The sequence below is a fragment of the Anser cygnoides genome, chromosome 27 (assembly GCF_040182565.1).
Source record: "Anser cygnoides isolate HZ-2024a breed goose chromosome 27, Taihu_goose_T2T_genome, whole genome shotgun sequence".
NCBI classification, from domain to species: Eukaryota; Metazoa; Chordata; class Aves; order Anseriformes; family Anatidae; genus Anser; species Anser cygnoides.
Window position 1 is genome coordinate 3,091,518 of NC_089899.1, and position 14,850 is coordinate 3,106,367.

General features: G+C 47.2%; 1 protein-coding gene across 5 annotated transcripts in view; it reads right to left on the minus strand.

Moving 5' to 3' along the window:
• Nucleotides 1-14,850, minus strand: part of UHRF1 (ubiquitin like with PHD and ring finger domains 1) — a 30,462-nt gene that overhangs the window by 1,882 nt on the left and 13,730 nt on the right. Inside the window, exons 3-18 of one of the 5 annotated variants that reach the window (XM_066983840.1) lie at nucleotides 12,032-12,236; nucleotides 10,233-10,400; nucleotides 7,772-8,035; nucleotides 6,867-7,030; nucleotides 6,263-6,478; nucleotides 5,323-5,429; nucleotides 4,958-5,144; nucleotides 4,051-4,174; nucleotides 3,856-3,963; nucleotides 3,001-3,105; nucleotides 2,591-2,697; nucleotides 1,643-1,805; nucleotides 1,403-1,540; nucleotides 904-1,015; nucleotides 637-797; nucleotides 187-285 (exon numbers count right to left, since the gene is read on the minus strand). In XM_066983840.1, the coding sequence (XP_066839941.1) occupies nucleotides 187-285; nucleotides 637-797; nucleotides 904-1,015; nucleotides 1,403-1,540; nucleotides 1,643-1,805; nucleotides 2,591-2,697; nucleotides 3,001-3,105; nucleotides 3,856-3,963; nucleotides 4,051-4,174; nucleotides 4,958-5,144; nucleotides 5,323-5,429; nucleotides 6,263-6,478; nucleotides 6,867-7,030; nucleotides 7,772-8,035; nucleotides 10,233-10,385 (2,208 nt within the window). In that variant the 5' untranslated portion in view covers nucleotides 10,386-10,400; nucleotides 12,032-12,236. Of the gene's footprint in view, nucleotides 1-186; nucleotides 286-636; nucleotides 798-903; nucleotides 1,016-1,402; nucleotides 1,541-1,642; nucleotides 1,806-2,590; nucleotides 2,698-3,000; nucleotides 3,106-3,855; nucleotides 3,964-4,050; nucleotides 4,175-4,957; nucleotides 5,145-5,322; nucleotides 5,430-6,262; nucleotides 6,479-6,866; nucleotides 7,031-7,771; nucleotides 8,036-10,232; nucleotides 10,401-11,368; nucleotides 11,544-12,031; nucleotides 12,237-14,850 lie in introns of those variants that run through there. The other 4 variants (XM_066983839.1, XM_066983841.1, XM_066983838.1 and 1 more) reach the window with 4 other exon arrangements.

Genomic DNA, 14,850 nt, shown 5'->3' on the forward strand with positions numbered 1-14,850 from the left:
GTGGAACTTTCTTTAAAGTGAACTTTCCTACGCCAATGAACTTTCATCAAATCTTAAGTTTTCACATATATAACTGAGTCCTTCTAAAACACTAACGGGCAGAAACAAACAAAAAGAAATCTGCTTTACCACTTAAGTCAGTTCAAGGCTCAACTGCTCAACAGAAGAGTCACAGCAACTGCTCACCTTGCACACGTTGTGTTGGCATACAGTTGTGACTGGCCGAAACACAACCTCCTGACAGCAAATACACAAGAAAGCCTCTTCAACTTTATTTAGAAATTTCTGTAAAGAGAACATTTGAATCAACTTCTTGTTACTATGCTCTGAAAGGTACAGCCCTCCCCCCCAAAAAAATAAAAAATGAAATACAAAGGATTATTTTAGACATAGAAAGGTGTTTTGTTTTTTTTTTTCCCCTTTAAACAAAGCTCAACATGGAAAAAAGTCACATTAACAAGTTCTTAACCTTCTCCCTGGTCTCAAATAGTGCTTTTAAGTTATGCTGTGGATGCCTACATTAAAAAAAAATGCTAGAGTTCTGAGGCTATTACTTTATGCAGCCAAGAAGTTTATATTTAGGAACAGTAAAATAGTTGATTACCACTATTTCAGGAATAAAAAAGTATTATATACCGGTCCATCTTTGAGAGCATCTAGTACTTCATTCCACAGTTTTTCATTGGCTTCATCACTTTTTATAAGAGACTTTTGCTGAGATGTCAGCTTATATGGCTCTACTTTAGTTTTCTTTGGAGTCCCTGTAGGAGAGTTAATGACTTTTTCCTCCCCTCCACCTGAAAAAGAAAAAAAGTGACTTCTTAAAAAGAAATAAAGATTAAGTAGGTAAAAATTCACAAAGACCTACGAGGCTTTCTATATCCACTTGCCTACTTCACAAACCTGCTGATTTCCTTTTCCTCTTTCCTTTCCCTGGGGTATCAAACTCATCATCTCCGTTATTTTCTTTTTCTTTATCTTTGTTTGCAACAGCTTCTAAATACCCCTCAGGATACTGCAGGAAAACACAAAACAAAAAGCATCCGATGCAAACAGTGCCAATTCATAGACTTTCCAGCCTCTAATAGTCTGTAAGATGACCTCTGAGAGTTGCTCCAGGAGTTATCTGTCTTAAATAATAGATCCCTGCCCTCCTAAGGTACTTTGACTGTAAGAATTCCATACAAGAAGATGAGTTTTGTCCATTTAATCTCCTGATGTAGAAAGAAAACAACCCACAAGAGTGAAAGTGCTCGTGTCCCCTTCAGTCTAAAGGGGGCTATCTTGATTCTTAGATTCCTACACAAGGCCAAGCAGATTATCCTCAATAAGAATGTATAACAGAAAAATTCCTGCTAACCATCAAGTCAAAGGGAACCACGGTGATGTTCCAAAAGTGTACCTGCATTGTTAGGCCAAGCTTTTTCATCCTGTCCTTTCCTTCTTTGGTCCAAGGAGCAGGTTCGTCGTCATCCCTCCTAAGTAAGTAACGCCACACCAAAAATCCAGATTTCCCTGTTTCGGGCCAGTATTTCACAACCTAAAAAAACAGCCAGAAGCAAGTCCACCAGATACTATTAAAGCTTCTTTGCCATAAGCAAATTACCTTTCCCTACTTCAGTAGGATTCAAATCCTTCTTACCTTATATATCCCATCATATCTGTTCCCTTCTACAGGAGCGTATTTGCTGTGTTTGCCTCCTTTCACATTCCTCACCACTCGGACTGGCTTCCCAGCTCTCCAGTCCTTAGCTTCAGCTCCATTTTTGTCATTGATGGGGGCACTGCAGTTCAGAGCCAGAGCTCTGTAAGAGAAAGTCCATTCAACTTAGTGCATTTACCCCAAAACTCTTCAGAATCAGAGAGGGAACAAAGTAAAACAGAGCTTGCATGGAATACTTGCATGAGCATCGCACTGATACAATCAGGTACCATTACTACAAAGAGTACCAGCGTACTGGCGTTGTGCTGAACCTTAGAAATAACGTACCAAAAAAAAAAAACCCTGGAAGCTACTACTGCCTATGGGAACCCCTTCTAGGCCTAGTCTCAGGAAAAAGCATGTAGCCAGTCTTTTGCTACTTTGCCTTACAGAGTAACACTTTCAAGTATCTAAGAACTAACACTAAGTAACACTAAGAACTCTGTGAGACAGTATTCGAGTCTCTTGACTAGGGATCACGTTTTAAATACACTGATTATTCATTATATTACCCTAAATTAATTGCATGGACCACCTCCTCCACCCAAATCCACACTTATGTGCAGGAATAACAGCTTCGAATTACAAATGATCTGGTCTCCCAAGGTGACTCATACAACAGTGGCTGCAAAGGATTCAGGAGAGAGTATGAAAATTTCTATGCTATTTTACTACTCTGTTCCTTAAGTTTCAGTCAACGTAGAATTGTAGCGATATGAGTCTCACATTTTTCATTTAAAGCACACTGTAAGAAGCATTTCCAGTGCACAACAGATCTACAGCCATTGTAAAACAACAGTTTTACAAATTACAAGTAAGATAAACAATTTTTCAGGCCAACAGACTGCTAGTTACTAAGGTTCAGAACAGAGTGCAAATGTTGCCAACCTGTTCATGTTGGTGAGTTTTTGATCACAAGACTGTTCCGCTGTACGTTTGTTTCCAGAAAGATCACGACCTCCGCTCCCTGTATATGTGAAGGAATTTCCATGATCCTGAAACGTATATGGATGGTTGCAACATATTCACAAGAGTAATTAAATAAAAGAGTATTTTAATCAGGTATCTTTAATATTGCACTCTGAAAAAAAGGAAAAATGACACACACACACACCCATTTAAGTCTCCCAGACTCAACTTGCCTGTCGTCCCCTCTTAAGTTTGCTAACAACAGAGGGAAAAGTCAGGGTGACAACTGTTGTCGCATCACACACCTTAACAGGAAACGTCTGATACAAAATATAAGACGTCTACATGATAGTTTGGTTCTCAGACATAAATAATCAGGATTTACTTACTATATCATCTTCATAGCCTCCTGCCAGAACCAGGGAATAAGCACCATCATTACTTCTGCCATGTATACCTGCTACGTGGGGCCTGTGAACACCAGATTCGCTCACCTGGAAAAAAAATAAGAGAAAGAAATAACACAATGCAAAAGCTCGCTAGGCAGCTGGTCTTGGAACTAAACCAATTAATAAGTACTACTTTGTGTTTGTTTTGCATATATTTACAGGATGAAACTGTGTCCTCACCACCATCATCCAAACAACTCCACATAAAGAAAATACACGTTTTTCAAAAATAAGCAGTTGGAAACTCCAGTGAATTAAACACCTGGATATACTTTGTGATGTGAATTTAGGTCTTTCTCACCTAGACTGCTTTTTAACAAGCTCCAGGAATTTTAGAGTAATGTAGGTACTAAAATGAAATACTCGTATAAGGCAGTTGGTCTTGAAAGACTTTCATGTCGTACTTGAAGAACAAAGGCTGGATAGCTCAGGGCTCCCCGCCCCGCGCTCTTACAGGATGAGAAAACTTTAATATATCTAGTTACTTGAGACAGTCTTACCAGCAGAAAACTTAGGAGATATTACACATCTCCAAGGCAAAATACTGGAAATATATGTTTGGTTTGGAGTTTGAGTCACCAAAAAAGCACGAAAGAAAAAAACACTTGAAATGCCTGAACAATACGACATTAGTTATGGAACACTTGATATAGACAAAGCCAGAATTCTTTTCCTTCTGCACTTACATATCCAGTGCCATACACTTTACTATTAACTGCTTCAGGTTTCACATCTATTACTTGGATCATTCCCATTTTTCTTTACAGTGGCTGAGGCCAGGATTCAGCTTCATACCTGTACTCTGAATTTCCACATGGTGCCAACCGGAATCCCAGGAATTGGTCCATAGTGGTTAGAGGGGACAATGGTACATTCCTTTGTGCGGCCAACACATGCCATACCCTGTTTCAAACAGGAGACCGGTCAGCCAAGAATTACAAGGAACACACACCAACACTATTCCTCAAAATAAAAACGGCTTTAACTGACCTTGCCCCAGTCTCTCCGTGAGGATGAATTAGCAGATGCCATTTTTTGTTTCTTCTTACTTTCTTTTAATTTCTCTCCTGCTAAAACCACCTCACTTGCATCATTTCGACATTCAGGGCAATACCTAAAGTCACAAATCAATGAAAATTAACAAGTAGCAAAGCCTTAAATTAAAAAGAGAATTTTCTCAGTTAACCGAGTTATGATACTACAATTTCCCCATATGAAACTGGACAGGTCACTGAAGCAACTCTCCATACTGGAATTAGATCTGTATTAGCCACTGTCCTTGCATGATCTTTTAAATCACTACAGAGGTCAGGAAATGTTTGTGTCATAAAATTCTTCATACGAAATGCTGAAACAGGATACATGAACTAAACAGCATATTTCGACGTAGATACAAATACAGGTGAAGGCATGTCTTATATATATGTCTATATTTGTATTTATGGCAAAATATATATATGTATGTAATCAGCATGTATATTTCACATATTAAAAAGTACATGTCACAGGCCTACTATGATGATCAGGGACTATGGAATACCCATAAATGACCCATAAAAATGACTACATGCTTACTGGCATCAGGTTTACATTTGGTTTATAGGTATCTGTACTTCAATTTGCATAAGCACCTACATCCCAAAACTATGCAAAGAATAAAAAGCTTGCAAGCCACCAGCTTTCTGGCCTAAAACATGCTCTCACTAGACTCAAGAGAAGCTACAAAATCGAATTTAACATCAAAACCAACACTCAGGCCACCCATAATGGTAGCGTACCTCTCTTCACCTCGTACAGTCACAATACCGCCACCTAAGGGCGGCATTAAGCCCTAGACCTCACTTTCTACTCAATCTAGGTGGCAATTGTGATACCGCACAGCGCTGTTAGAACTTACCAGTCCTCGTCGTCTGGTATACTACTAAGGGGAGGGTTGAGGCAGTAGATGTGGAAAGCCATATCACACTCATCACACATCAGCTGTTTATCTGGATCTTGTTTACCCCCACAGATATAGCAAGCACAAATCCTGCAGGTTTTGTTCGGGTTGTCCTTACAAGCTTTACACACAGGGCCATTTTGTCCTGTTAGCAAGGAGAAACAACTCTACTTCAGACTCCAGAAAGTTCCAAGATGTACTAGAAATGGTCAAAGGAGTCACAGCTAGAAGTGTTTGTGAACTCTCTGATACTCAAAGAGAGTTAACAGAATAACACAAGGTAAGACAGTATTGTACACACAAGAACTACGTAGCAGACTCACGTTTTAATGGACTGGCACTAAGAGGACAAGCACTGCCTGGTTCTTCGATTTTATAAATTTCATCCACAAACGTAATTGTGCAGTCATTCAAAGAATCACCAGCATCCCTACAAGGAGAAGTTGATAAACGTCAAAGAGATCATAAAGTATCCTACAGCATGAATTCACAGCTGTGCACCGGTGACGCAGACTGGTTTGGTGTCAGCCCTGTATCACAAGATACCTGCTGCAGCATCGCCTGCTCTAGCACAGTGGCATGACAGCATCACCATGAAATACTTTTTGTGACATTAGACAAAGCATACCCCTTCTTGTCTTAATGAAGATTCAGGTACTTGTAGCATTCAAATCACTATCAGTGACTGCTGTCACCCCAAAATATTTCAGACTATACTCCTCTCCTGTTTTATAGTTATGAAGTCAAAATAACTATGGTGAGAGGAAAAAGAAGGAATGTTCTGGCAACCCCATGAAAGCATATTTTTATACACCAGCAATTAAAGTTCAGAGTCCGTTATATGTATACTTGCTTTCTTCTAAAGAAGAGATTCGGGGTTGATTTCATCATCCTTATAAAGTGAGGGTTTATTCTGCATTTCTATATCTGACAAAATATTACACCGAAGTTTTTGTAAAACTGCTACAGATAGTTAACACAAACAATTGAACAATTCTTTGCCTCTTAGCAAATACGGGGCTTTGCATCTTCCCAGCAGTATGTGAATCCATAGATCAGTGTGCCCTGCGATCCCTTGCAGCATCCAATTCCTCCAGTGGAAGTTAATTGAAAACGCAGTACTACAAGGTCAGTCACCCAGCTTTCCATCTCTTCTCAGCATTTCTGGCACACCATTTTTTCAGCAGTCACTCAGACCTCATGAAGGCTTAAACAGAGCTGGAGAATTCAATTTATTCCACATTTCTATTCTGAATTGCTTACCCAAGTAGTATCTTCGCATTTATCTCCTTAATCATTTTTGTTTCCCTTTTCTGCAGAATCTCAGCATCATACCAGAAACCTCTCTCTTTTGGTTCATCGGGATTATAGTTGACCATCACCACCTGCCCTACTTCTAGCTGGTGCCATTTCAAAATAGTCCGTGCACGAGCCCGTACATCATTCGAACTCAGTTCTACGACTCCATTCTCTGGATAACTTGAGGTAGAAGGCCGGAATGGAAGGACAGAGAAGACAAATCAGATTCACCATCAAAAGTTATTTGCGGTAATTTTATCTAGACAAGTTGATTTAAGAACTGATACAACAGAGCGTACAAATATACTGTGAAGAATAACGTCTCCTCCTCCCACACAGTCACAGCCAGAATCAGTCAGCCTAACTTTGTTAGTATCGTATCCCTTTCAAAACTTGGGTAATAGGATTTCATACGTCTAAAAACATGATTCCAGCCCACATGTTTTGTTTTACAGTTGTCTTACAATTACAGCCCAGTTCTGTTCTACCTTCATGAATTCTTACAATCAAATTCCCCACTGACATCACAATCCAAATGACTATTAGCCAAGAAATGAACAAAACTCACTCCTCGTATTTCACATGATATATTACATCTTCTTCAGGAATGGTCGTCTGCTGATCAGGATCTGCACAACTGTCATTTGCAGCTTTTTTTCTGGTTACATTTACAACCTGGGCTTCAAACCATGCTCCCATATTCATATCACGAGCATCAACCAAGTCATTGATCTACACAAAGCAAAGTATACAGCTCACCAAATGGATTTTCAATTTGAGCATTAATTTTCAGATCTACTGGAAGATTTAGCCATCTCAAGTTAACTGTTATCAAGATATTTTACTAATCATCTTAAATATTAAGCTGTCCTTTGCCTTCCTGTTCCCATTATGCAGCCCTATAGTCTTCTCAGGTTAAACCCCTAAGGCTAAAAACCTATTCTACACCAAATGCATACAAGCCTTATCTTGTACAAACTACTATTAAATAGTTTACAAGAGGCTTTCTGAACTGTCTTACTCATAGTCTGATGAGGACATCACTAGATCTGTAATAAAATCCATTGAAACAGACAAGTAAAAACGATTCCGAACAGCTTGTTGAGATTTTCTTTGGTTCATTCAAGGAAGTTTCAGCTTTGACAAATGCAGCAACTCCAAGCAAAAATACTGGGGAAAGTTTTTAAATTAAAACAAGCACTTGCAATGCTTTTTTAAAAAAAGCAAAAAGAGCATATTGTATTTTAATTAAAAGGGTAAAATGAAAAATAAGATATTTTAACCCAAAACATGTTGCATTTAATTAGTTTGTGGTTGGTTGGTATTTTTTTTTGTTTGCTGTTGGAGGGTTTAAGAGAAAAAAAAAAGACAATTGGAGAATGAAAGATTTTCAGAAATTTTCAACCGCTGAACACGGCTTCCCCTCCCAAAGCCTGGCTTTAAGCAGTGCTCCTTCTCCAGTGACTCACTCACCTTATAGAGGCCGAAGCCTGGGTCAGTCCAGTCAGGCTGCGCAGCCGTACTGGGCTGTCCCTCCAGTTCCATGGCACCTTCTCCATTGTGCGAGCTTTTGTCAGATTCGCTTTGGCCTGAGCCGCAGCCAGAGTCTGTGTCGGAGAGCTCGGAATCCTTCTCCTTACTAACAGCAGGAAGCACTGCTGGGCTTTGTCTAACCAAGAGCTGAACAATGTCATTCAGTCCAACACTGTAATCAAAAAGGGAGTGACCATCTTCCATCTACAGGGAAAGCATCAAAATAATCGGGTTATTTAATTCAGCGGAGATTTTCCAATTCAAAACCACCCATCGTGTTGCAACCGTCTCCGTGGGCCAAGAGAGACCACAGTTCTTGAAAGCCATTAACAGTCAAGGAACTTGGCAGCTCTTCAGCAGCACAGATACTTATAGATTGTTATTCTTACTATTCAAAATGTTCTTTTTTAACGGACTCCACCGACTAGAAAAGCTTCCTTGCTGCCCAGATTAAACCTCTGTGTCCTGTGAAAAGGTTTGTGGCACATTCCCTAGAAATAGCACTTCTGGGAGGAAGGACTTAAACCACAGATCCCCTACATCCTATCGAGGTTTAAAGATGATTCTACATCACCTAGGAACTCTAATGGAAGTTCCTTCTTCCTTAATCGGGACACATCTCATAATACAAACATTACCACAAAGCGGTCTTTACGTTGTATTTGCGCACGCTCCTGATTGTTGTTAAGACATTGCTCTGTTACACGCAGCATTAAGTAGAAGCCAAAGAATTAATCGCCTACTTTTCTCCAGGCAAACACGCAGTTTTTCCATTGAGAGTAAAAATCAAAAAGGATTCAATTCAACTTGAAACCACCCAATCACTTCTTAGCACGGGCAGGCAGGTCCTAATTTCACACCCTCTCTAATTTTAAGAATGTCTTTTGAAAGTCTGGCGCCGTACGTAGTCAAATCAAGAGCCCACCCCTGCAAGAAGTTAAGAGAAGCTCAGAGGGCCAAGTAGGTTCCTCTCCTTTCAGGAACTCGGAGGAGCACCACCATTTCGGAGTTAAAATACAGCACTCGAGACTACGCTGCAGCTCGAAGTTTAGACAAGCTTCGCCACATATTTAAGGTCTGACTAAGAAATTATACAGGAAATGATCATCCCCTTCCAGCCCAAACCAGCAGAAAAAGCAATCCCCCGAGCTTTGTTCCCTATCAATGGGAAGCAGGGTAAAACCTCAAAAATTTGCACTTTACGGGAATCACTACGATAATTCAATTCTGATTTACGGCTCAAAACGGTTACGGAACAATCCCTGGAAATCTGACCGCGCAGGAAGAGATCCGGACTTTTTCTGTTTTAGAGATGAGAACTCACAGAGATACACAAGACCAAAGCAAAAAACCGTCGCTCGTTCTTTAGAAAGGAGACAATACGACAAACGCGGTATTGTTATCAATTGTCACCACCAAAGAACCGAGCGACAGCAGGTGCAAAGCGAAATGAAAGAGCAAAGAATGCGAACAGGACATGAAACCACAGGAGTGCAAAGGAAATTCTGAAAGAAGTGACAGCAACTGAAGATCTACCTCCAGCAAAGGATGCCTTTTTTTTTTTTTTTTAAATTAACGAGTATTTTCCTGATGTTTTAAAATTTGAGCTAAGGAAACACGTGAACGTTTCAAACAACTCAAAACCTCAGACAAAGCACTAATGGGCGCAGCAGGGAACGATCGCTACAGCATCACACTGGGTAAATGTTTCTACGTAAAACAAAACAAAAAAAAAAAAAGAACTGAACTACGAACTAGGGGAGTTACACAAAAACGAATTAACTTTGCAAAGCAAGTGCATCTTCAATGAAAAAAACAGATGTTACGACGGCCAGCAAGTGGGTTTAGTGCTATTTAGCTGCACAGACAGTGGCAGAAGCCTGCTGACAGCCTGCCTCGCTCAGCACCCTATCTGCGAGCCCCCCCGGGTCTCTGCATCCCCCGGGTGCCCGTGCCGGGGTCGGTCCCTCCGCTGACCCCACAACCAGGTGCTGAAAGCCCGGCCCGGTACTGGGGGTACTGGGTCTACTGGGGCAGAGCCTGGCCGGGGGGGGGAAACACGGAGCAAGGGCACGGGGGGGACACGGAGGGGGGACCCAGAGCCGTCGAGGGGGAGGAGGACACGGGGCCGTCGGAGGCACCGGGGGGGGGGGAAACGACAACACGGAGCCGTCTGGGGGGGGGGGGGGGGGGGACGGACACGACTCGGCGCCGCTACCGAGGCGCTCCCCACCCCCCTCCCGACGGAGGGGGCCCAGGGCAGAGAGACCCCCCCCTGTGAGGGGGGAGGTGAGAGCCCCGTCCCGGGGCGCTAGGTGGCGGCAGAGCCCCCGCGGCTGGCAGCGGGCCCTGAGGGGGCTCTGAGGGGGGGGTCTGTGAGGGGGCGGGGGGGGGGCCCTACCTGCTTGCCCCGGTAGAAGAGGCGCTGCCGGTGGGGCTCGACGCCGAAGACCTGGTGTATGCGCTGCCGCAGCCCCTCCACCTTGGTGAGCTTGGAGAGCGAGTCCACGCGGTGGGTCTCCCTGCCGTCCATGGTGCGCACCTGGATCCACATGGCGCCGCTCCTGCCCTGCCCGCACCGAGCCCGGCGTCAGCGCCGCGGCCCGGCCCGGCCCCGGCGGCGCCGCTCGAGGACACCGCGCAACCTACCGCCGCCGCCGCCCCCCGCCCGCCAGCCGGCCGGCCGGCCCGCCCTCCCGCCGCCGCCACGCCATTGGTCAGCAGCCCGGCCGGTTCGGGCGCTGATTGGTCGTCGGGTGGTTTAGGCCCGCCCACCCGGGCGCCTAACGGCTTTGGTTGCGCCCCTGCCGCCGTGCCGCCTCGCGGGCGGGCGCCGCGCGCCAACTGTATCTCGCGCCACAATTGAAACGCTCCCTGCGCTCTCGCGGGGGCCGCCCCCGGGGAAGGCTCGCGAGATTATGCAAATGAGGGAGCCGGGAGGGGAGGGGGCGCTCTTAAAGGGGCCGCTGCCGGGGACGGCGGAGCTCGGTGCGGGGGGGGGCACAACGGGGCCGCGCCCCCGGGCCGGGCTGCTCCGCGCGTTCACGGCGGGGGGCGCCGCGTTCCGGTCCAGAGAAAAATAAATAAATTTAAAAATCTAATTAATAATAATAATAATAATAATTAATAAAGGTAAAATAAAAATAAAATAAAATAAAATAAATAAATAATAACAAAACGGGGCCCCGGCCGCCGCCGTGCGATCCCGGTCGCCGCCAGCCCCGGCCCGCGGCAGCCCCGGGAGCCGCGCGGGGCGATGCCGGACCCTGCCCGCCCCCCGGCCCCCCCCGCTCCGCTCGCAGCCCCCGGCCCGGCCGCGCTCCGAGGGGCTGGGGCCGCTCCCGGAGCCCCGCGGCCCGTCCCGGCAGCGCTCAGCCCCCGGTAGAGGAGCCCCGGGGCAGCGGCTCCGCGCCCGGTACCCGGCGGGGACGGGCGCTGCTGGCCCCCGGTGCCGGCAGCTGTCACCGGGACGGGGAGGGGAGGGAGGGGAACCGAAGGGGAAGGAGGGGAAGGGAGGCTCCTCCGCCGTCCCCTTACCGCGTCCCGGGCTCGGGGGCCGGCGGCGGGACTCACCGGCGTGGCGGTGCTGGAGGCCGGTGCCGCGCTGCGCCCCGCCGCCGCCCCGCGCCTCTCCCCGGCCCTTTGGAGTTTGGCGCGGAAAAGCCCCGTGCGCGGCGGGCGCCCGCCCATTGGCCGCCGCTGGCGGGAACTGAGCGCCGGGGGCGGGGCCGCGCCCAACCGGGAGCGCGGGAGGGCCCCGCCGCCCAACCGGGAACCGAGCGGGGACCCCCCGGGGTCCGGCACGGCACGGCCCGGCCGGGCACGGCGCGGTCCCTTTGGTCCCGTCCCGCGGCGAGGGGTCGAAGGGGTCCGTTGGGAGCCCCCGCGGTGGGTGGGAAGGGTCTCCCGGTAGTCCCGGTACCGGAGGGACCGTTAGGTTGTTTGGAAACGGCACCGGGAACGGGCCGGTGCTGGGTGTGCGAAACGAGCGGGAGGCGCGAAATGTCGCCTCGTGGCTGCCCTCCTAGCAGCCATCTTCCAAAGGCGCAGCGGCACCGCCGAGCACGCCGCAGGGCTCGTCTCCGCCGGGAGCTCAAGGCTGTACCGGGAGCTCAAAGCCTCACCGGGAGCTCAAAGCCTCACCGGGAGCTCAAAGCCTCACCGGGAGCTCAAAGCCTTACCGGGAGCTCCAAACCTTACCGGGAGCTCAAGGCCCTGCTGTGGTGCTGAGAGAGGCCTCCAAGATCCGAGCCGCCAGCTGCCGAGCCCCCAGGCCGGGAGCAGTGCCGGTGCTCGTGGTGCTGTGCGTGGTCCCCTCGAAAACGTGGCCGCGGGTGCTGCAGCGGGGCTGCGGGGCGGGAAGCAGCGCTGGTCCTGGAGGATGTTTTCCTCCGAACTTGTAACCCTACGAGGAAATTAGAAAGGATAAAGGGTGTTTAGGATGGCCGTTCGGTGGAGTAAACTGCAAGCAGGGGATTTACCGCGAGGTTTCTGAGAAAACGAATCGGCGTTAAAGAATAAAAGTAGGGGAATTGGCGATTGTGGGGGACAGACCCCGGGGTGCGGCAGTGTCAGGGCGGCGGGCTCGGCTCCGCCACGAGTGGCTTCAGCAGCACCGCCACCCGCCCAGGCCCAGCCGAGCGGCCCTGCCGGCCTCGCGGACAAAGAGAACACGAGAGGCGCCGAAGCTAAATGCAGAGCACTATTTCCCGTGGTACGCCCCCCCGCGCCCACAGACACAGAGCTGAACTCTCGTATGCTTCAAAAAAAAGACTGTGAAGTCGGTGGGATGTGGCACCCACCTGCCCCCCTGTTTTCAGGCTGCCCTGGTGGGTGTGTGCAGCAAGCGAAGGCCTCCTAAGCAGCGTGTGTCCCTCTCGGACGCCCCTGCCCTCTTAGGATCTGTTGGGGATCCCACAGCTAAGCCACGGATCCCAGGTTGAAAGTCAGTGGCCTAGATTAGGTTAGTACCAAAGGTTAGGCATGTGTCAGCGCACAAAAGCCTTGAATCTGACCTGCGACCTGCAGCAGTCAGGCTTCATTTCCTCCCACATCTGAAGGCTTTGCCTTGCAAGAAAGTCATTTTTCCCCCCCTGTAGATGCACAGGAGTCTTAACCTTGACCTCCTGTAGCAGCACACCCTTCCCGCAGTCCAAAGGGGTTATCAGAAGTTAGAGACCTGGCAGGGAGCAGGGAGAAAGGCTGAGCAGTGGGAAAACAGTTTGCACCCTTTTAAGGGCAGGTCCCACACCTAAATGTGTGATCCAGGTTGGGATCTTCTGGGCTGAAGTTGGAGGCAGTGCTGTTTAACAGCGCACCTGGATCCACAGTGTCACCCACGTGTCCCATTTCTAGAGGAGTGGAGAACCCACATCCCTCACCAGATGCAAGACGGTTTAACAGCAGACGTTTACTACCCTCTTTTAGTCTTTTTTCAGCATCGTTTACACCTCTATAAAGGGCTACAATAAGTTCAAAAAAAGCCACTTTTAACATACAGACCTGAGCCTTCTTTCCTTGAGTAGTCCATGTCCCATTAAGCTCACGTACAAGGAATGTATAAGGAATGTATATTTAACCAGCTATTTGGGTCAACTTTCTGACACTCAGGTGCTAAATATGTTTCAGGTAGCACCTTATCACCTGGCATTTGACTCTCCCATACACCCCATTAGGGTCCCATCTCATGTCCATATCAGAACTACATTGCACGTGTCCAGGTTCATCGCGCACACGCGTCCTTCTGCCCTCGGTGATCCCCCCCACAGTGCAGGGAACGCACTTTTACCGTAATGCAGGGGCTGTTCAAGGAAAGGGCTTGTGTATGGTGACTTGTAGCATCCCTAGAACTATCAGGGTCAGGAAGCAAGAAGCGCAGTTTCTGAAGAAACTTTTACTCATTCAGTGAATCCACACTCTGCAGAAGCTGTGCTGTGCTGCATCCTACATGCTCCCCAGTTGGGACTGCAGATCACTTAAAATAAGGCTCAATTCTAGATCATTCTAGTAGTAGAACACTGACTTCATTAGAAGTTAAATTATTTATACTCTCATATTAAGGTCCTTTCTTCTGTTAAAACAAGAACATTGCCAGAGAAGCTCATAGAGCACTTCTGATGTGAGATGAAGCCCTGGGAGCTTCAGGTTTCCACAGACTGTCAGAAAAAAGGAGCGTGACTTCCCTGTATTGCAGTTGTCTAAGAGGCTGATGAGTTTTAGCTTTCTCCCTTTCGGATTGTTTTAGGCATTTCTTTCCTTCAGAGTTCAAATTCTGATTGAAAACACTTCTGCCATCTGGCAAATCCTCCATGCTGCGAGGAAACAATATCTCGGTTCATCTGCCAGCAGGGATATCCAGTTCAGTTTACGACAATTTAAAGCAGTGTTGCATTCATTTGCAAAAAGACACAGCCAGCAAGACAAACTTTTAACAGTCTCCTTGTTCAAAGTGAAGTTTTGGCAGAGTGTTTCAGGAGAAATGAAAGTCCAGGTGTGTACCTAAGGAATGGCAGCTGATAGACATGATTAAAGCAAGTCTTGCATAAAGAAGAATTGATAGCCGGTCTCACCAGTTCCGAGGGGGCCAGATTTATCCCTGTGTGGGCAGGACAGTCTTCTCATTACAGCCACTATGATTCACGCCGTCCATGCCTTACAATGCCTTTACACCACTTAATAACTGAAGACACAAGAGAAATAGCAGAGCCTTTGGTCCCACAAAACTACAAGAAGCATCACAGCAAGAGGTACAAACACTCAAAGTGTTTAAAAGGGTCACGGTAACAGCACGTTGCGTAGCTTGCAGAAGGCCAGCTGGGATCAGGAGCAAGCACCTTTGACATCTTCCCCTAACCTCACTGGCCACCCTCCGCACTCACCAGAAAAAAGGCCGCATCTGCTTTGCTCAAGAGACTTGTGGCTCTGAAATATCCCCGCTACAGAGAACACACACTTATATTTGCAAGAGTCCTTCGGCAGTCGTGAAGAACACATGCAAGACCAGGTAAACGAAACAGACT